Source organism: Anabrus simplex, chromosome 10, assembly GCF_040414725.1.
Source record: "Anabrus simplex isolate iqAnaSimp1 chromosome 10, ASM4041472v1, whole genome shotgun sequence".
Lineage (NCBI taxonomy): Eukaryota > Metazoa > Arthropoda > Insecta > Orthoptera > Tettigoniidae > Anabrus > Anabrus simplex.
Genome location: NC_090274.1, coordinates 60833111 through 60854260, shown reverse-complemented (window position 1 = coordinate 60854260; position 21150 = coordinate 60833111). Strand labels below are relative to the sequence as shown.

The following is a 21150-nucleotide window of genomic DNA, read 5'->3' as shown; positions in this document are numbered from 1 at the left end:
AAAAAAAGAAGTTTTCAGAGGTAACTGACGAAGTTTCCCCGGTAAAACCGAATATAAAGTTTTGAGATTTTTAAGTCGCGTACCGGTAATTAATGTTTGAAGCTGGCCCTGCGGTCTAACTTTCCTGCCTCTCACCCAGAGGGCCCGGATTCGATTCCCGGCTAGGTCAGGCATTTTTACCTGTGTATGAGGGCTGGTTCCAGGTTCACTCATTCTACGATTGCCTTTAATTGAGGAGCTATTAAATGTTGAGATGGCGATCCTGGTCTAGAGAGTCAGGAATAACGGCTGAGGGGATTCGTCACACTGACCATGCGCCGCCTCGTAATCTGCATGCCTTCGGACCGACCAGCAGTCGCTCGGTAGGCGGAACCCATGTGCATTATTATAATTCTTTCATTTACATACATAACTGCGGTAGTTATTCCCTTAAATCTTATTTTAAAATTAAAGTACATATCTTATACAAGAATCTTGTGGTTTTTCATGGTAAGAGTTGCTACCCAAGCCACGTCCAGTCCTAGCATCCTAGGAAAATACACATTTAAATTCTTAAAATGATCCACTTTTCTTGTTCCCTATCTAACATTCAATCCTCTTGTATTTCTTCTCAGTTCATTTTAGTCTTGGAAATGCTCATTTTCATATCATACTTGCTGTATTTCATTTCAAGCTCTGTTATATTAGATTGTAAGTTTGCAACATAGTCTATCCGTAAGACAATGTCGTCAACACAGGCCAAACTGTTTACTACATTAATGCACAACTGAATACCTCCCTAGCATTTTGTACTTCTCAGTAAAAGATCCACGTGACTACTATGAACCAAGAACTCATTGCCACCAATTCTTACTGCAATTTGATCATCATCATCATCATCATCATCATCATTTCCCTTTATCCAGCTGTAGCCGGGTAGGGGCAAATATGGTTCCTCTCCACTTTCTTCGGTCTTTCCACCACTCCTCCTCCAACACTGTGTCCCAGTCCAGGTTTCTTTCTATAATGCTGCGTTGGATGGTATCCTTCCATCTCAATCGTGGTCGTCCACGGCCTCTCCTTCCTTGGATTTGCATTTCCATCACTTTTTTTGGCATTCTTTTGTCGCTCATTCGCTTTATGTGCCCAAACCCTCTTAGTCGGCTCTTCTCTATTCTATCATTCATTTTTTCCACTCCAATTTCTTCCCAGATTTTCTCATTCCTTATTTTGTCTCTTCTACTCTTCTGTATCATACTCCTCAAGAATTTCATTTCGGCTGCCTTTATTCGACTCTCATCCTTCTTTGTCATTGTCCAAGTTTCTGCTCCGTAAGTTGTTATGGGTACGTAATACATCTTGTACATAGTATCCTTTGCTTCCATTGGCACATCTTTGTCCCATAATATATTTCTTACACTATGATAGAAACAACTTCCAGCTTGAATCCTTTTACTAATCTCAGCATCCAGTCGAGCATTCTCCATTAATTCACTCCCCAGGTATTTAAACGTTTCCACTACTTCCAGGGGCTTGTCTGCAAGTCTAATCTGACCTTTCCCTTCTTTCTCCCCTCTAGTCATAACAAGAGTTTTACTCTTTTCTACACTTATTTTCAATCCACATTCTTCAATCTTCCCATTCACCACATTCAACTGTTCTTGAACCTTCCTGTCGTCTTCTCCCCAAATCACAATATCATCTGCAAATAACATCATGTTCATTTCTCTTCCTCCATATGCTGCTTTTGCTGTTCTCATGATGTCATCCATTACTATTGTAAACAGGATTGGTGATAGAACACTTCCCTGTCTCAGCCCACTAGTTATTTTGAACCAACTTGTCCTGCCAACTTGTGTTTGCACGCAACTACAACATTCCTTATACAATGCCATGATCATTTTTATTAATCCCTGTCCAATTCCTTTTTGCACCAGACTGTCCCAAACTTTCGTCCTAGGGACACTGTCATATGCCTTTTCAATATCAATGAATGTCATCACCATATCATTCCCGTACTCCCAATGCTTTTCCATTAGTTGTCTCATAATGAAAATGGGTTCTATTGTTGACCTTCCACTTCATAAACCAAACTGATTTTCCTGTATCTGCTTCTCAATCCTCAACCTTATTCTACTTTCCAGTATCCTTTCCATTATCTTAGCAACATGGGATATTAGAGTAATTCCCCTGTAGTTCTTCAAAACTTTATCACCTTTCTTGAAAATTGGGATGATTATTCCTTTTTGCCAATCCTCAGGGACCTCCTTATTCTCCCAGACATTCCTGAGAACCCGATATGTCCACTGCAGGCCTACAGCTCCAGCTGCCTTTATCATCTCCACTGAAATTTCATCTATTCCAGCAGTTTTTCCATTCTTCATCTTTCTTACTGCCATTTCAATTTCATTCATTGTAATTTCTTTATCTATTTCTTCATCAACTAATTGCCTTTCCTGGTCGTCCATTGAATGACTGTCATCCGATCTTATGTTCAGCAGCTTCTGAAAATACTCTCTCCATCTATTTGTTATTTCTTCTGGCTTTGTTAAAATTATGCCACCTTCATCCTTCACAAATCTGGTGTTTACTTGATCTCTCTTTTTGTTTCTTAAGATACCATACAGTAATTTCTTGCTGCCCTGCGTATCATCTCTCAATGTCTGTGTGAATAAGGCCCAGCTTTTCCTCTTTTCTTCCTCCACTACTTTCTTGGCCAAATTCTTTGCCTCCACATATTTTCTTCTACTTTCTTCAGTCTTAGATGTTTTCCATGCTTTCCATGCCATTTTCTTTTCCTTCACTTTAATCTTTACCCTATCATTCCACCAGTGTGTTTCTTTGTCTTTCACATTTCCTGATGTTCTATCACACACCTTTTCTGCACATCCAACCAGTGCTTCCTTAAATCTTTTCCATTCCTCTTCAACATTCCCCACCTCTGTCCTGGGTACCAAGGGTATTATTTCCCTTTGAAATTCTTCTTGTATGCTTTTCTCCTTCAACTTCCATACTTTAATTCTTTTCTCTCTTCTTAATTGGGGTTTTTCAATCTTTCCAACTTTCAATTTTCCTATCACAACTCTATGATCTCCACCAAAGGCTTCTTCAGGCATGGCTGTTACATCTACAAGGTTCTTCCAGTGTTCTTTCTCTATGATTATATAATCAATCATGCTCTTTGTTCGTCTGTCTCCCCAGCCATACCTTGTAATCTTCTGGCTGTTCTTCTTCCTAAACCAGGTGTTTCCAACAATCATTTGATTCCTCATGCAAAAATCCACCAACAACTCACCTTCTGGATTTACATTTCCATATCCAAAGGGCCTTACAACATCTTCCTTTCCTTGTCTTTCCATTCCAAATTGTGCATTTAGATCTCCCATCAATAGTACTTCCTTATCTTCTATCTGTCTCTCCACTTCCTCCAAGAAGTCCTCTAGATGTTCATCTATGCAACCAGTTTGTGGGGCATACAACTGAAATAGATCTTTCACGCCATTTTCAAACTGGAGTCTCATCATCATCATCCTATCACTGATGTACTTTGTATATTCTAGATATTCTTGGATTTCTCTTCTAAGTATGATGGCTACTCCATTTTTTGCTTGAGGTCCTCCGCTGTAATACAGCCTGTATCCTTCTCTCAGAGGGATCTCCCCTGTACCCCTCTTCTTGGTCTCGCACAGTCCAAGTATGGCTATATCTTTTTCTATCATGAAGTCAACCAGTTCTTCTGTCTTTCCCGTCAGTGTCAGTACATTAACTGTTGCAATTTTGATGTAGTTTGGTGCTGGTTGCCCATTTTTCACAGTTCCCCCAGCACCTGAAGAGCTGCGCGTCGCTTTTAGCAGGGGACGCCCTAACCTTTTCCGAGGCACCATATCTGCTTTGTCCATATAGGCTATTGTTACGATGGGCTCGCCACACCCAAAGGCATTTTATACCTACTGCCAGGTTCAAAATTAGGCCGCCCCTAACATGGAGACAGACGCCTTTCGTAGCCGCTCCTCTGGAGTACAGACACTACGGGTATGCCCCTTCCACCATCTCCGCCGTACCGAAGTCCACCTTCTCCGCCGTAGATGCCGTTGAGGTCTTCACTCGTAACCCTGAGCTGGGACCCATACCAGATGTTACACACCGGGTCAGTGTGCTCTGGGACTCACATAGGCAGGGGCGCCACTCCCTGGGTAGGGCTGCCTCCGAAGAGGGTCCCTACCTGCTTCCTGCAATTTGATGATCAACATAAATAATTTTGATAGCCTATAATAGTCTACTCGTGATCTCGTAATCCCTGATTATGGCCAACAATCTTTTCTTTATATGTAATAAATTTAATCTTTGGTTCCGTATTGACTTATATATATATAAAAATTCACAGCAAGACTGAAGATGACCTAACACAGGTCAAAACATGTCCTTAGATGTAATGTTTAGACTGGCCATTCAATTTAAGTGGTACCGTAACATTTTATTGTACAGAACCGGTGGACATTGTATATGTAAAGAATTTTTACATGTCAACAATCTTTTCACTGTGTACTTGGTCATATGCCTTCTGTAGATCTATGGAAGTTAAGCATAGTTGTCAATTCCTTTGATGGCATTTTCAAATTACTTGACAAGTGCTGAAAATCTGGTCTTGAAACTAAACTGATTGTCATCCAACTTACTCTCCACCATTGACCATACCCTCTTTTCTAAAATGCCGGTGTTCACCTTGCCTAGTGTATGAATCAAATACCTTGATAGTTTTTGCAGTCCTTCCTGTTCCCTTGCTTTGTAGATTGGTACAGTTACTTCCTTCATCCAAGCAGAAGGTTTAATCTTATTACTCTATGGCACCATTTCACCTCTGTCTTTCTGCTGTATTTCACCATGTCATCATTGTTCTCCTTTCATTGAACTCTGTCGTTTGTGACGTCAGCAGAAAATTTCCTATTTTATAGCATATTTTTGGTTCTCGGTGTTAGCTTTAATGATAATATGTCAGGTTGTAAGCTGGGTACTTTATCTCTTGAAAACCATGATTTTGAAATTGTATATACCATCTTATAATTATTAGGCTGCATACATTCTCTCAGCAAACAGGATTTAAGTTCGGTTAGCTCTATGTGTATATTTACTTATCACTATTATTCCACTGTGAATACTATTGTTAAAACTGTTTGGAAGATAAAAAGAGATAAGAGTCCAACACTATTCGTTTTTCTGCCATGGTTGTTTCATAGACACTATTATATATGCTTTCTGTTGAGCTATGCCATGTATTGTTTATTAATTCTGCGTATCATTACTTGCTTCAGGTGTTCGTCATGACCCCAACATGAAGTACGAACTACAGCTGGCAAATCCTAAAGAGTTCTACCACGAAGTACATCGTCCAGCCCACTTTCTCAATTTCTCATCTCTTGAAGACGGGGATGGCGTCGGTGCCGATCGAGAAGACTTGTATGCGTGAAATCTTCAAGTGCATTTCGTTCCTCCCTTCTTTCTTTATCTTTTGTACATAGACATTTCATGTACACATTTAATTTCCAAAGTTTGTAATATAACTTTTATTCCTTGTTGTGTTGTATTTGCTGCTGATTGTCTTGCTAGAGACTTGAATTGTTTTTTGATGTCAATAAAAAATACTGAAATTTTGATGCTTACAAAATGAGTAACATGATCCCATGATGTACTGAACACTTCTTGCAGTAGAATTACATTTGCTGGAGTTTGTATAACATGTTGCTCAACTTTTGTGATATGGAATTGGGCACACAAAAGACAAATTGAAATCCTGATTCGCTTGTACACAGTTCTTTCATTACTCGCAACGTCATCAAATTTGTATTGAAGGTTTCTTGAACCCAAATGCAGTACAGCCCAAAGACTTCTGTTAGTTTAAAAATCTACTACCAAGTTAAATACAAGATAGTTGATTTGAGTGTAATGATTTCATATGGATTAAGTTGAGAGCAACTTACAAGAACATTTGATCTTTTTGTTGCCAAGCCATGGAAGTGTCATGCAGTAGTAACTTTGTCCAAGCAAAATCATGGCTTCAAATTGTCTAATGTGTATCCACTTTCCTAAAAATTTAACCTTTTTTTTTTAATAAACTTCATAATTTTACTAAAACCAGTTTCTCTTACACTAAAGCCAGGAAAGTCTAAAGAAAGACAGAACAAAAATGTTGATAGCCAGAAATTAGATTGCAGAGTTTCAGAAAAATTTTCTTTAAAAGCATTTCAGCATGTAATTCTAAGACTTTATTGAATTAGATGTGTAATAATGCCTGCCCTATGTAACAGATACATCAAAAACTTTGTCTTTAATCTCTAGCAATGCAATCAGCCTGCCTGGAAACCTATGCTAATTTTAAAATTCTGTTATAATCTAACTCATGTAGAGATGCTAAGACAAAATGAACAAGTCTCACCACAGTGAAATCCCTACTACTTGCAAATAAGGTTGTAATTTTTAGAAGAGTGAAATGAATTGCAAATTTTGAATAAAAGTCTGAATTTTTACAAAGAAGAATGTGTGAAGAGACACACAAAATTGCTCCGTTAACCCTTAGTAATCATATGCCCAAAATGTAAATTCTTGTAATAATCAGATATCATTAAGTCGGTTATATAATTATATTTTGCAGCATTTTAACAGCTAATAATTTTTAAATCGTGGGTTAGAACAAAGAAATGAACAAGTCTGAAGTAGTAGTTTATCAGAAATGACAGACACAAAATGCAGAAATTGCTTGGCATATCTGTGGTGAATCAAACAGACCCGGTTTGTGGTTGGAATCTTTGCAAGATTGTTATGATCTGTGGTGAGTACAAAAATGATTTAATTAACATTAGACTACAGTACTGTATATTTTCGTAAATGAATTTATTTTTATTTTCTTGGTTCTGATGCGATTGTCAAGGGAAATTTTGTACTTAATATAACAGAATTTTAACTTTTAATGGTTTTTTGTCTATTGGCAAAATAATGGTTAAAGCTATATTCCCACATGTCATAATACAGTATGATGTACATATTGAAATTAGATGGTAAGACTGTGTTACATATTTGTGTGGATTTTTAATAAAAATAAACTTATTAAAAAGTTGTAAAATTCAGCTACTGTTTAATTTCTTTCCTATTTATCTCTTGTTCCCATCTCAAAACTAATATTTTCTGTTACAAGAAAAATTACATGGCCTCTTCACTACCCCATAAAATAAGTGTGTCAGCATCACAGTTTAAGGCCATCAGTTTGAACTGGTTTTCCATGATTTCCCATTTTCACATCAGGCAAATGCTGAAACTGTACCTTTACTCTTACCCCTTGAATTAAAGTTCTCTGTGTTGTCCCTACTACTTGTATTTTAAATGCGAATTTCTATCTTATATGACCTGTATTCATCTTTTGCAATTTTGGAGATAGCACTTGCTCTTAAATGATGTATTTAGGCTATAAACATTTACAGCAAGCTATATTGGAGCAAATAAAAACAATATGTCCAATTTAAGACATATTATTTTACAGTTTTATTATTACTATCGTTATCGCATACCGATTGGTTTCATTACTAATTTCACTGAACATATTATCGGTTAAAAAAAAAAAACAATTGAAAAACTCTTATTTCATTGGTTTCATACCTCGCAGTGGTTTTTAGCCTGAAACTGCTGTAAACAGCTATTTCTTGAAATCGGGATCTGTTGATTTGTAAATGCGCCAGCCATCAGCATCAACTATGTGTTGGGTTACAGTAAACAAGCTGACCATCACCAGTTCACTTGTAGGCACCATCAAATACATACATACATTAGCATTATAGACTGTTATGCCTTTCAGCGTTCAGTCTGCAAGCCTCTGAGAATTTACTAAACGTCGCCACAATCCTCGATTTGCAACTAGTGTTGTGGCCTCATTTAGTTCTATACCTCTTATCTTTAAATCGTTAGAAACCGAGTCTAACCATCGTCGTCTTGGTCTCCCTCTACTTCTCTTACCTTCCATAACAGAGTCCATTATTCTCCTAGGTAACCTATCCTCCTCCATTCGCCTCATATGACCCCACCACCTAAGCCGGTTTATGCGTACAGCTTCATCCATCGAGTTCATTCCTAAATTAGCCTTTATCTCCTCATTCCGAGTACCCTCCTGCCATTGTTCCCACCTGTTTGTACCAGCAATCATTCTCGCTACTTTCATGTCTGTTACTTCTAACTTATGAATAAGATATCCTGAGTCCACCCAGCTTTTGCTCCCGTAAAGCAAAGTTGGTCTGAAAATATACCGATGTAAAGATAGTTTCGTCTGGGAGCTGACTTCCTTCTTACAGAATACTGCTGATCGCAACTGCGAGCTCACTGCATTAGCTTTACTACACCTTGATTCAATCTCACTTACTATATTACCATCCTGGGAGAACACACAACCTAAATACTTGAAATTATCGACCTGTTCTAGCTTTCTATCACCAATCTGACATTCGATTCTGTTGAATTTCTTACCTACTGACATCAATTTAGTCTTCGGGAGGCTAATTTTCATACCATACTCATTGCACCTATTTTCAAGTTCCAAGATATTAGACTGCAGGCTTTCGGCACAGTCTGCCATTAAGACCAAGTCGTCAGCATAGGCCAAACTGCTTACTACATTTCCACGTAACTGAATCCCTCCCTGCCATTTTATACCTTTCAGCAGATGATCGTCCGACTCGTTGGCTGAATGGTCAGCGTACTGGCCTTCGGTTCAGAGGGTCCCGGGTTCGATTCCCGGCCGGGTCGGGGATTTTAACCTTAATTGGTTAATTCCAGTGGCTCGGGGGCTGGGTGTTTGTGATGTCCCCAACATCCCTGCAACTCACCCACCACACATAATACTATCCTCCACTACACTAACACGCAGTTACCTACACATGGCAGATGCCGCCCACCCTCATCGGAGGGTCTGCCTTACAAGGGCTGCACTCGGCTAGAAATAGCCACACGGAAAGAAAAAAAAAAAAAAAAAAAAAAGCAGATGATCCATGTAAACTACGAACAGCAAAGGTGAAAGATTACAGCCTTGTCTAACTCCTGTAAGTATCCTGAACCAAGAACTCATTCTACCATCAATACTCACTGAAGCCCAATTGTCAACATAAATGCCTTTGATTGATTTTAATAATCTACCTTTAATTCCATAGTCCCCCAGTATGGCAAACATCTTTTCCCTCGGTACCCTGTCATATGCTTTCTCTAGATCTACGAAACATAAACACAACTGACTATTCCTCTCGTAGCATTTTTCAATTACCTGGTGCATACTGAAAATCTGATCCTGACAGCCTCTCTGTGGTCTGAAACCACACTGGTTTTCATCCAAATTTCCTCTCAACGACTGATCGCACTCTCCCTTCCAGGATGCCAGTGAATACTTTGCCTGGTATACTAATCAATGAGATACCTCGATAGTTATTGCAATCCTTCCTGTTCCCTTGTTTATAGATAGGTGCAAATTACTGCTTTCTTCCAATCTGAATGTACCTTACCAACACTCCACGCTAATTTTACTACTCTATGAAGCCATTTCATCCCTGCCTTCCCACTGTACTTCATTTCATCTATTCCTGCTGCCTTATGACAATGGAGTTTTATTTACTATCCTTTCCACTTCCTCAAGCATAATTTCACCAACATCCTTTTCCTCCTCCCCATGAGCTTGGCTGTTTGCAACACCACCATGATGATTTCCTTTTACATTGAGAAGATGTTCAAAATATTCCCTCCACCTCTCCAGTGATTCCCTGGGATCTATTATGAGTTCACCTGAATTACTAAAAACACTGTTCATTTCCTTTTTCCCTCCCTTCCTAAGATTCTTTATTACTGTCCAGAAAGGTTTCCCTGCTGCTTGACCTAGCCTTTCCAGGTTATTACCAAAATATTCCCATGACTTCTTTTTGGATTCAACATCTATTTGTTTCACTCTGTTTCTTTCATCTACGTACCAATCCCTGTCTGCCTTGGCCCTTGTTTGGAGCCATTTCTGATAAGCCTTCTTTTTACGTTTACAGGCTGCTCTCACTTCATCATTCCACCAAGATGTTCGCCTTTTCCCATCTTTACACACAGTTGTTCCTAGGCATTCCCTTGCTGTTTCTATTACAGCATCCCTTTATGCCACCCATTCACTTTCTATATCCTGAACCTGCTTACTGTCTACTGTTCGAAACTTCTCACTAATCATATCCATGTACTTCTGTCTAATTTCCTCGTCCTGGAGACTTTCTACCCTTATTCGTTTGCAGACAGATTTCACTTTCTCTACCCTAGGCCTAGAGATACTTAGTTCACTACAGATCAGATACCGGTCTGTATCATCGAAAAATCCGCGAAAAACTCGTACATTCCTAACAGATTTCCTGAATTCAAAGTCTGTTAAGATATAGTCTATTATGGATCTGGTACCCCTAGCCTCCCATGTGTAGCGGTGAATAGCCTTATGCTTGAAGAATGTATTCGTAACAGCTAAACCCATACTAGCACAGAAGTCCAGCAAACGCTTCCCATTCCCATTAGCTTCCATATCTTCCCTACATTTACCAATCACCCTTTCGTATCCTTCAGTTCTATTCCCAACTCTCGCATTGAAATCGGCCATTAGCACTATTCTATCCTTGCTGTTGACCCTGACCACGATGTCACTCAATGCTTCATAAAACTTGTCAACTTCATCCTCATCTGCACCCTCACATGGTGAATACACGGACACAATCCTTGTCCTAATTCCTCCCACTGACAAATCTACCCACATCATTCGCTCATTTACGTACCTGACAGAAACTATCTTGCGTGTAATGGTATTCCTGATAAAGAGCCCTACCCCAGACTCTGCCCTTCCCCTTCTAACACCCGTCAAGTACACTTTATACTCTCCTATCTCTTCCTCATTATCTCCCCTTACCCGAATATCACTTACTCCTAGCACATCCAGATGCATCCTCTTTGCTGACTCAGCCAGTTCTACCTTCTTTCTTCCATAAGCCCCATTAATATTGATAGCTCCCCATCGAATTCCATTTCGTTCGCCAAATTGTTTCCAAGGAGTCCCTCGCCTGTCAAATGGGAGTTATTTATTTATTTATCGTATGATGTGCACAGATAGATTATATAAATAAGTATACAATATATACACAATATATACAAGCAGAAGCCTATAGTTCCAAATCAAGTCCATTGATCCATTTCAAGGCCTCCTCAGTTGCGTTATGAATGTCCTCCAAAGGACCTTGAAATGCTCTCCGTGGACACTCGGCAATTACGTGGTGGATGGTCTGTGAGGTAGCTCCACAATCACACCCAGAAGACTTCTGCCAGCCCCATTTATAAAGCGTATAGCCGCATCTTCCTTGATTGACTCTTATCCTGTTTAGAGTCCTCCATTGACGTCTGGGTAGATGGAATCCAGGAGGTTGAACATGAGGTAGAGTCACAAGATGTTGATTGGGAACAGAAGACTGCTGCCATTGGTGTAACCAGGCGTTCGTGATGGAGAACCCAGATTCTTCCAGTGTAAGTGCAGTGCGCCAGGGTGGAGATCTAGACTTAAGTCGAGGAGGGGCAGGTTGAGTAATATCCTGGTGAACGGGGAGGTTGGAGTCCTGGCTGGTCTTCTTCCACAGTTTTAGAAGAGCTTCAGACCTTCGTAAGCAAGGCGGAGGAATATTTCTGAGTGTAGGCAGCCAGGCCACGTTTGTAGAGCGAATACAACCGGTTATGATGCGCATTGTTTGATTTAGTTGAGCATCAATCTTCGCAGTATGAGCACTGTTCAGCCAAATTGAAGCGCAGTATTCAGCAACTGAATAGCAAAGAGCTAGAGCAGTAGATCTCAACACTTGGTTGTTTGCGCCCCAAGATGTGCCGGCTAATTTTTGAAGAATATTATTCCGACTTTTAATCTTGGCGGCTGTGTTGTTAATATGATGTTTATATGTTAGGGATCTGTCTAATGTGACACCATTACTCCCATAGGTCTGAGGCTTGCTTAAAGTGTTCTGAGCTCGGTAAATTCATGAAGCAGGATGCTGCCCTACTTGCACATAGTCCAAGTGAGGATCTCTCCTCTAACGGGTTATGGACCACCGGTGAATTGTATAGTCCTAGCCGCCCGAGCACAAGGAGGGCCACAACTCAGAATATGTCCGAGATGCCCACTCCCATTCCATAGCAACTGGTATCCCGACTCTCAGGACCACTTACTAGGCCACTCAGCCGTTGCCCATGGTTCACGAACTAGGACGTGACTACAGTTACCCACAAACATGAACCACGCCATCAAATACTATTAGATATATTCATTAGGGTATGTATAAGGAATGAGTAGAGGTGTGAAAATACTTGGATTTTGTACTATTACCCTACCGGGCGAGTTGGCCGTGCGCGTAGAGGCGTGCGGCTGTGAGCTTGCATCCGGGAGATAGTAGGTTCGAATCCCACTATCGGCAGCCCTGAAGATGGTTTTCCGTGGTTTCCCATTTTCACACCAGGCAAATGCTGGGGCTGTACCTTAATTAAGGCCACGGCCGCTTCCAACTCCTAGGCCTTTCCTATCCCATCGTCGCCATAAGACCTATCTGTGTCGGTGCGACGTAAAGCCCCCTAGCAAAAAAAAATAATGTACTATTACCTGACATATACAACATTGAACAGTACACTGTGTATGACTAGGAGAGCACATGGCAACGTGATTGTTTATTATCGCTCGAGCCTTTGCGTGCGTGAGTAGACTGGACACAACTGACGGCTACACTGCTATATAAATAATAGACAGTATCTCGATTTTACAAAGTTCCACACTGAACCAAAAGATGGTATAGCATTATGTATTTCGTCGGCTAAAAGATGGCAGACGAGCGGTGGACAATACAATGTCATGTCTGGCCTCACCCAACACGCGACCGGAAAGGGAATATCATGATGTCGGGCTTCCCCTGACAGACGAGTGGTAAGGGTTAATCAAGGTTGATTCCCTCCCACTGCTAGCCCTTTCCTTTTCCATTCTCACCATAAAGGCGGGATTCCACTGAGGCAACATTTGGGCGACAGTGAAGCATGCTGCAGTCAACTTTCAATTGAAGAAACACGGCACGACATGTAGCGTGTGGCTGTGTGGCATGAGACATGTTGCCATCTGTCGAACACTCTCTGGTGCCGCATGCCTCAAAAATATGCTTGTCGAACAGTGTCGCCCGGGATCCGACAGTGTGTGGATCGGTGCTACAATTTCCATGCGACAAGATGAAGTGGGCTATTGAAAATGCTGCGAATGTAATTTGGGATTATCACAATGCTCCGGAATTGTGGAATGTAACATCGAGTGATTATAAAAACAGTAGCAAAGAAAGCATATGTTAAAACAGCCCCCAGAAAAATATGACTGCAGTGTCCACGAACTGAAGAAAATTTAAAAAATGCGTTCAGCTATCCACCATGTGCATAAAAGAATTCAGAAAATAAAAACTGGTGTTTCTCCATTGAGAGGATATCTGTGGTCCGCGTATAATCTACTTACCTTTCTTCTTGACATCGATGCTCCAAATGTCAGGTGACAATGAGGAACATGAGGTGAATTGATTTTATGCTACTATTTTCCTCTAATAAATGAAATAAGTTAACTGCTTATGAATTTTTGTAAATAAGATTGTGATTTATTCAATGCCCACAGGGCTGAGTGGCTCAGAAGGTTGAGGCGCTGGTCTTCTGACCCAAACTTGGCAGGTTCGATCCTGGCTCAGTCCGGTGGTATTTGAAGATGCTCAAATACGTCAGCCTCGTGTCGGTGGCACTTAAAGGAATTCCTGCGGGCCTAAATTGCGGCACCTCTGCGTCTTCGAAAACCATAAAAGTAGATGGTGGTACGTAAAGCCATTATTATTATTTTATTATAATAATAATTATTATTCAATGCCTGGTTTTATCCTTATTAGTACTGGCAATAGTTTGCACTAGAAATAAATAAATTGGAGATAACTATTAAAATAGAATTGAATGACATCATCATAGGCTACTAACTACAACAACAACAATAATAAACTTGGCAGGCTCGATTCTAACTCAGTCCGGTGGTATTTGAAGGTGTTCTAGTAGACCTGCGTCAACCTCGTGTCGGGAGATTTACTGGCACGTAAAATAACGCCTGCTGCACTAAATTCCGGCACCTTGGCGACTCAGAAAACCGTAAAAGTAGTTAGTGGGACGTTAAGCCAATAACATTATTGTACAATAATAATAATAGTACTAATAAATTCTACATATCAGTATATTATGGCATTTCCATGCCTATGGATTTCCCGTAAATACGTCGTTTAATAGCATAACAACAATTGGTTCTCTTTTCTACACTGTTAACACACAACAATTAATCTACTTTTTATTCGGATATCCTTCGCCGCTAATTTAATTACGCAGTCTTCCAACACTGTTTCATCATAGTCTTTTTCTTCCTCACTATGTCTACTTATTGCCGGCCCCGTGGTGTAGAGGTAGCATGCCTGCCTCTTACCCGGAAGCCCCGGGCTCGATTCCCGGCCAGGTCAGGGATTTTTACTTGAGCCTGAGGGCTGGTTCGAGGTCCACTCAGCCTACGTGATTAGAATTGAGGAGCTATCTGACGGTGAGATGGCGGCCCCGGTCTAGAAAGCCAAGAGTAACAACCGAGAGGATTCGTCATGCTGACCACACGACACCTCGTAATCTGCAGGCCTTCGGGCTGAGCCGCGGTCGCTTGGTAGGCCAAAGCCCTTCAAGGGCTGTAGTGCCGTGGTCTTTTTTTTGTCTACTTATTGTCATAGTTGCCACGAGTTATCTTTCATTCCCCTAGTATAACTGTATTAGAAATGTGAACTATAAGGGGGTAAAATAATCAGAATAGGGTTAGGATATTCTGCTTAAAACTAATACATTTTAATTTTTTAAAATATCATTAAATTCCAGTGAACAAGAAGTTTCTAAATCTTTCCGTACCTCTAGGCATACAGATTCTGTCATGGTACACGACCTTCATCTGACAAAGTACTCCATAAAATCATCACTTAATGGCTTTCGCCTCTTGAAAATTCCGACATGGTTTGTTTGCCAAGGGCTCCATGCCTTATCAGCTTGGATCACTCCGCACCATGCACATTTTCGGGATGTTTCATGAGATGATAGGTTGAGAAATTCGAAACAAAGAAGTATAGCTGTCACCAGCCGGTGAAAGTCGAGTGAGGAACTGTTGTCTTGGTTGCCTTGATGGAATAACGTTTGTAGTTGGCGACAAGTCTTCACAAGTGACGCATGCTACACCCGGCAACACATGTAGCATACCACATCTTTTGTGCCCAACTGACAACAAGCCGCATGCTCCATGTCTCCCAAATTTTGCCTCAGTGGAATCCCGCCTTAAGACCTGTCTGTGTCCGACAAAGCAAATTGTGAAGGAAAAAAAAAAAGAAAAAAAAAAAAAAAAAAAAAAAAAAAAAAAAAGGTTTCAAGGATTTGTAATTGTTGAGTTGTGTTTTGGAGCTTATTAGTAACTCCAAGAATTTCATCATCTACAGGTTCAGTTTTCCAGCTGCTGTCAAGAGGCCTTCGTCATTCTGCTCCATTCTTGTTTATCTTATTATTCATGATATCATCTGGTGTCCTTTTCCTATCTGGAGTGCCATTCTAGACCATTTCTATCCAGCAGGTGTTACGTCTTCCAACAAGTCATTTTCTTCCTACCTCTACACATCAGTTGTGCTTGTTCTTGTTAGCTCTGTCCTCCTCATATGACCAAACTGGTGTATTCTAGGCGTGGGGACTCGGTCTCGTAGGGATGAGGTCTTATATCCAGCTTTCTTCCTCACTATCTTGATTTCTTAACTCGTCCATCTTGGTTTACACCAGTATTGAAGTGCCTCATTTTGTAAAGTTGCGCACTCAACCGCATAAATATAGGCCACAAAGATATATTAAATTTTATATGTTCTCAAAACACAAGGATATTCGTAAACGGTGGATAGCCGGTGACTGAAGAGATGATACCTGTAATCCTACTACCTTCACAATATGTTCATTCTATTTCAAACAAGAAGATTTAAAAGAAAATCATTATCTGCAAAGGCCAATTGTGTGGTTGAGTATAGACTACGTTTCTATATCATAGATATGTAGTAGCTGTTGATCACTTCAAAGAAAGGTCATTGCTTTTGGTAGAAGTGGAAACTTGTAGGTAAACTTCCTCAGGATAAAAATGGAATATATGACCTTATAAAGAAATTAATTTGCATACAACCTATTATCAGACAATATGTTCAGTTACGGTCTCATTCCATCCTTTCATCGGATGTCCGGTGGATCTTTCCCTCGTAAATATCCTCCTGTCCTTTCTCCCAGCGTGTCTCTTCCAGATTTGTCCTGCCTACTAGAGCACAGGTTCAGTTCTTAAATGCAAATATTTGGTTTATATTTTCAGATGTATTAATGTGGAAATCATTTATGGTAATTAGCCATTTCCAGGTATTTTGAACTTCTCTTCAGGCCACACTTTGGATTTGAAGGAGCAGTTTAATATTGACACTTCTTTTTGTGTATTTTCATTTATTTCAGTTTACATTCTTGTTTTTAGCCACACTTCCTAGTTGGGTAGTTTTGGTTAAAATGAATTACTGTATTGGTAGTATTGTGAATTCTGAAATCCTCTAATGTATTCTACACTATTATCAGGTATAAGTGATTCAGAGAAATAAAAATATTTGTTATATTGGTATTGAAGTGAGGGTACATGGGATCTACAGAGCTGACAAAAGGGGATACGAGCTAGATAAGTTTGGGAGCCGCTGCCTTAGACGTGTGAGTAAAACTAGAAAGATTCTGATGACTGTCAAAAAGGGGAAGGTCCAATACATGGTACCAGACACACCATAAGAGGCAAATGGCATGAATTTCTCCAACTCATCATTAAGAAGAAAGTCTAGAAGGATCTGTGGGAAGACACAGGAATCTCTGGCTCAAGGACCTGCACTTTTGGTTTGGATGAAAATCTTCAGAACTGCTGTATGTTAGTACATACGTAAATTTAGCTATTATTTTATTTCTGGCACAGAGATCCGAACCCCGGAGGGGCGCTCCGAGGAGAGACCCACGCTCCCCCTCCCCATAGTCTTCCCCACTATCCCCATTTATTGAAATCTTCATAAATACATGAGGCCCGCCTCGCCCTTCAGAGGAGGAACTAAAACATTTTTTTTTAGTAGTAGTAAATGCATGCTCATCATCAATGTCCCACTCCGGTCGCCTGGGTGTGGTTTAAACAAATACATGATATATAAATTATTTATATCGTGATTCTGGTATACATTTATATGCATTTTACTTTATATTTGACTTGTTTTACTGAGGGGCTGACCATTTATTTATTGTAGTAGAATATATGTGATTCTATTTGATTGTGTGTGATGGGTAGTTGTTGGTGAGGTGTTTTCAGATGTGCAACAGTGATTTTTCCCTATAATGATAATTTATCATTTTAAATTGCTGACATTGGTGTAATGTGTATGCAATATTTTCGTGTTAGCCAATACCAGCAGGCAGCCTGACTACTTCGGCCGCCATGTTTTTCCTATGTACAGTTGTTGCGTACAGTCAAATACAGTAGAGACAATACGTGACACTCTGCAAGATATCGAGGGACAGCTATTAGAACTCTCTCTAGTAGATTGACCTGAGAACTACTGATTTTGTCATAAGAGCACGTGTAATAGTGTGGGAAGTTTTTGGTGTTATTTATGAGTTTTCAGTGAGTTGACATAATTAAATATTAGCATGTGTCATTCCTTGATATCTCCTCTCAACATGAGGGGAAATGTATGTGCTGTGTTTGGCTGCAGTAACTATGAAGTAGACAAGAATGCTCAGTCTTTCTTCCGTTTGCCTCGTGACAAGAAAATGTAAGTAATATTGTGTTTGCATATATATTCTTCCAGTGACAAAGAGATTTTTATAGTACTTCATAATCTTCTGATCTGCTCGACCCATATTTTAACTGGCTTAAAATATAATACGCATATTTTATTGTATAGTGCAGCAGTTAACCTTCAATATCGATGTGCTGTAGGTGTGATCTGTGAGTTTGATTTAATTCAGGAAAATACATATGCATATGAGTGTGGCTCATTGTGTTCCAAGTTACCCCATTTGGAATGCTGTAACGCGCTGTCAACCACTGAAGAAAATATGTGTGATTTAAGAAATGTACATATTTTGTTGAAACAATATGATGAAGCAAATTTGCTTTACCCTAATGTAATGGCATTACGGCAAGTATTGCTTATAGGAAAAGTTTGAATGTTTTTGAGACTAAATTTATAAATTTCTAAAGTTAGTAGGTTTCAAGTTAAAAGGAAAATTGTCCAGCTCTTAAATGTAAATTTATTGAATCATGTGTGTAAGGAATGTGTTGATATTTTTGTTGACATAATATGATGATACAATGCTTTTAAATGGGAAAAAATAAAAATCTAGCCATGAACGTTCAGGCAGGAATTCTAAAGGTAAAAAAGTAATGCATAAATGTAAGATCAAGCCCTTTCACAGCAGTCCATTTCACATCTTGATTATATGTCTAATTTCAGTCTTTAAATAATAACCTGTTAAATAATTCTTCATTCATTTATCCAGAATTGCTTTAGCAACTTTGAAGTTAATACTTAGCAACACTTTCTTTCTAGACGTAATTTATTTATCCGTTTCCGTATATACATTTCCATTGATATTTGAATTTAGCGCGAATTTTCAGGTCAAGCCACTAGGAGCGCCACTTGCGACTTGTCTCCTTAGATGTCTCCCATTTTAACAAGGCTAAATCCGGAAGTGTCGCGTGTCGCGTATTGTCTCTACTGGTCTGATCTCCAATCAAAAAGTCCAGTCTGTCTATATTCTTTTTGGTCTCCACTGGTCTGCTCTGCACTGCCCACTTGTTCACTTATTCTCTTTGGTTCACGCCGGTTCACGCGTCTCAGCTCGCACTTTTGTCTAGCGCCTGACATTCAGGAACCATCATCGGCTAAGTTCGTGCACGGTCGTCGTCGGCCGATATTTAGCCACATCCTCCCTCTGCTTGAGCGTTTCAAAACTAAGGATTAAGGCTTCGGCCACAGTGCAGGCGGCGAGCGGAGCGTTGCCGCTGTCGAAAAGTTGAAGAGTGGGGAGGAGAGAGCGCCTGTGTGGACATCTAGCGAGAGTCAGTAAGCGGCGCGGTGTCTCCCCTCCACGAGGTGATTAAATAAAGACAGTTTCAAAGGTTTCTCGTTTGTCTCTGCTTTTAGAATTTTTTAAATCTAAACTGAAGAATTCGACGCAGGAAAGAGAGAATTTCGTAATCATCCAGTAGGTAAATAAATAACGTGAAATGCGTGGGGAATTTTATCATTTATATGGAGAACTGAATTGATTTCCTGCTAAGATTTTTCAAATATATAACTTCTATGTCCATTCAAACTTTTGACTTCTGTGTAAAACTTAAAGCGCGATTGCAGAAGCAAGTCACCAAATTCCAGAGACCCATAAAAGTCAGATGTAATAACGAACACAAGTTTTCATATCGGCAATATATTACAAAGGATAATAATATTAATTAAACAATAACAATAGGACGTAAAATAATAATAATAATAATAATAATAATATGATGCATTAAAGACAATATTGTTTATGTCCATAACCGTGATTAATTTTTAACTGAATTTATCTGGTACATTTAAGATCGTTCCAATCTCTTTCCAGGCTTCCCTTGTCGCTGTTAGGTTTTCGAAGTTGTTCTCTCTGTCGTTCCGTAGGAAAGTTCAGGTTTGAACTTCAGAAATTAACACTTTCATCTCCTCTCCTGTTAACTTACGAACAGTCATTGCGAGCGGCGCAGCTGATATCTCAAACAGGAGTGAGCGGCTGGAGGCAGGCAGCGTTGTCCTTGAGCCAACTTCCCCTCCAAAATGACGCGCCGCTGACACTATGGCCACATGCATTTGCTAACGCAGGTTTGAGTCTCATCTTTGCCGCCACACAACGCAACGCTCCGCTCGCCGCCTGCACTGTGGCCGAAGCCTTATCAGTTCCCTCGAGCTGAGTGTATTGTGAACAGAATTACAATGCTATTGCGTGCCCAGTTTATAAGGGGTTCTAATGGTACTTGTTATTTCTAACATATTAAGAGAAAATTAGTGGCTAATATTATTATGAAAGGCATAGCTATTTACAAATATTCATATCATATCGTTATAATGGAGGCCCATATAATATTGTAAGGGGAACGAGCTGATAAAACTTTTAACTTTTCTTTGCTAGGATGAGACGTCTTCCTCTTACAACTGTATATGGACTGTACATATACTGGAAAATTATTTATCATAAAAGTAGGCTTACCAAATTCGTTCTACATCTCCAGAAGCGCCGGGAATAGGATTGTTGAAACTCATTTTATAGTTCCTGTCGAACGATCTTTATCACAGTTATAGTTTAGTTCCTAATATCACTTGACATATTTTGCATAGATTCTGTAAATAACTTATTGTTCACGCTCAATCCTGTAGAACGACTTATGACCACAGTTTCAACACTTATAGTTCAGTTTTCTATGTCACCTATCATACTGCACATATTCTGTAAATAACTTATTGTTCACACTCAAAATGTTAACTAATAAAATACAGTGAACAAAGAAATTTCTATTTATATTATCTGAAAGATGAGAAACATATCACTGTGGAACAAAATAGGGAAGATACAACTACATATATTTATTACATGGCTGTGGTATGTAGTTTAGCGGAGTAATAAATTTGCACAGATTACTTCTTGCTCGTCTCCAGTAGGTCTTGACAATGATGAGGCTCTTCTTTGATAAGGTCTTTTTTTAGTGGAGAATAATCTTCTTTGCGGTTCGAAATTTATTCTTTTAGAAGAAGATGGCATGTGTGTAGACGATGTGTTGTGTGCCGTCATGGATTTCCGGGCCCGTATTGTAGGTATTATAGGTTGAAGGTGTTTCTCAGCAATTTCAGAATCTTCAATATACTCAACTTCTGCAAGAATTTGTTCGAACATTTCTCTAAGTTTTCTTTTTCTTTGTTGTACATCGTTATCCGAATTTTTCTTCAGCGGATTGCGAATCTC

At 39.7% G+C, this 21150-nt stretch overlaps 1 protein-coding gene across 2 annotated transcripts in view; it reads left to right on the top strand.

Moving 5' to 3' along the window:
* Prp8 (pre-mRNA processing factor 8) overlaps positions 1–7097 on the top strand; it is a 222019-nt gene extending 214922 nt beyond the window's left edge. For both annotated transcript variants that reach the window (XM_067154586.2, XM_067154585.2), the window contains exon 39: positions 5289–7097. In XM_067154586.2, the coding sequence (XP_067010687.1) occupies positions 5289–5443 (155 nt within the window). In that variant the 3' untranslated portion in view covers positions 5444–7097. The remainder of the gene's footprint in view (positions 1–5288) is intronic.
* The last annotated feature ends 14053 nt before the right edge of the window (positions 7098–21150 follow it).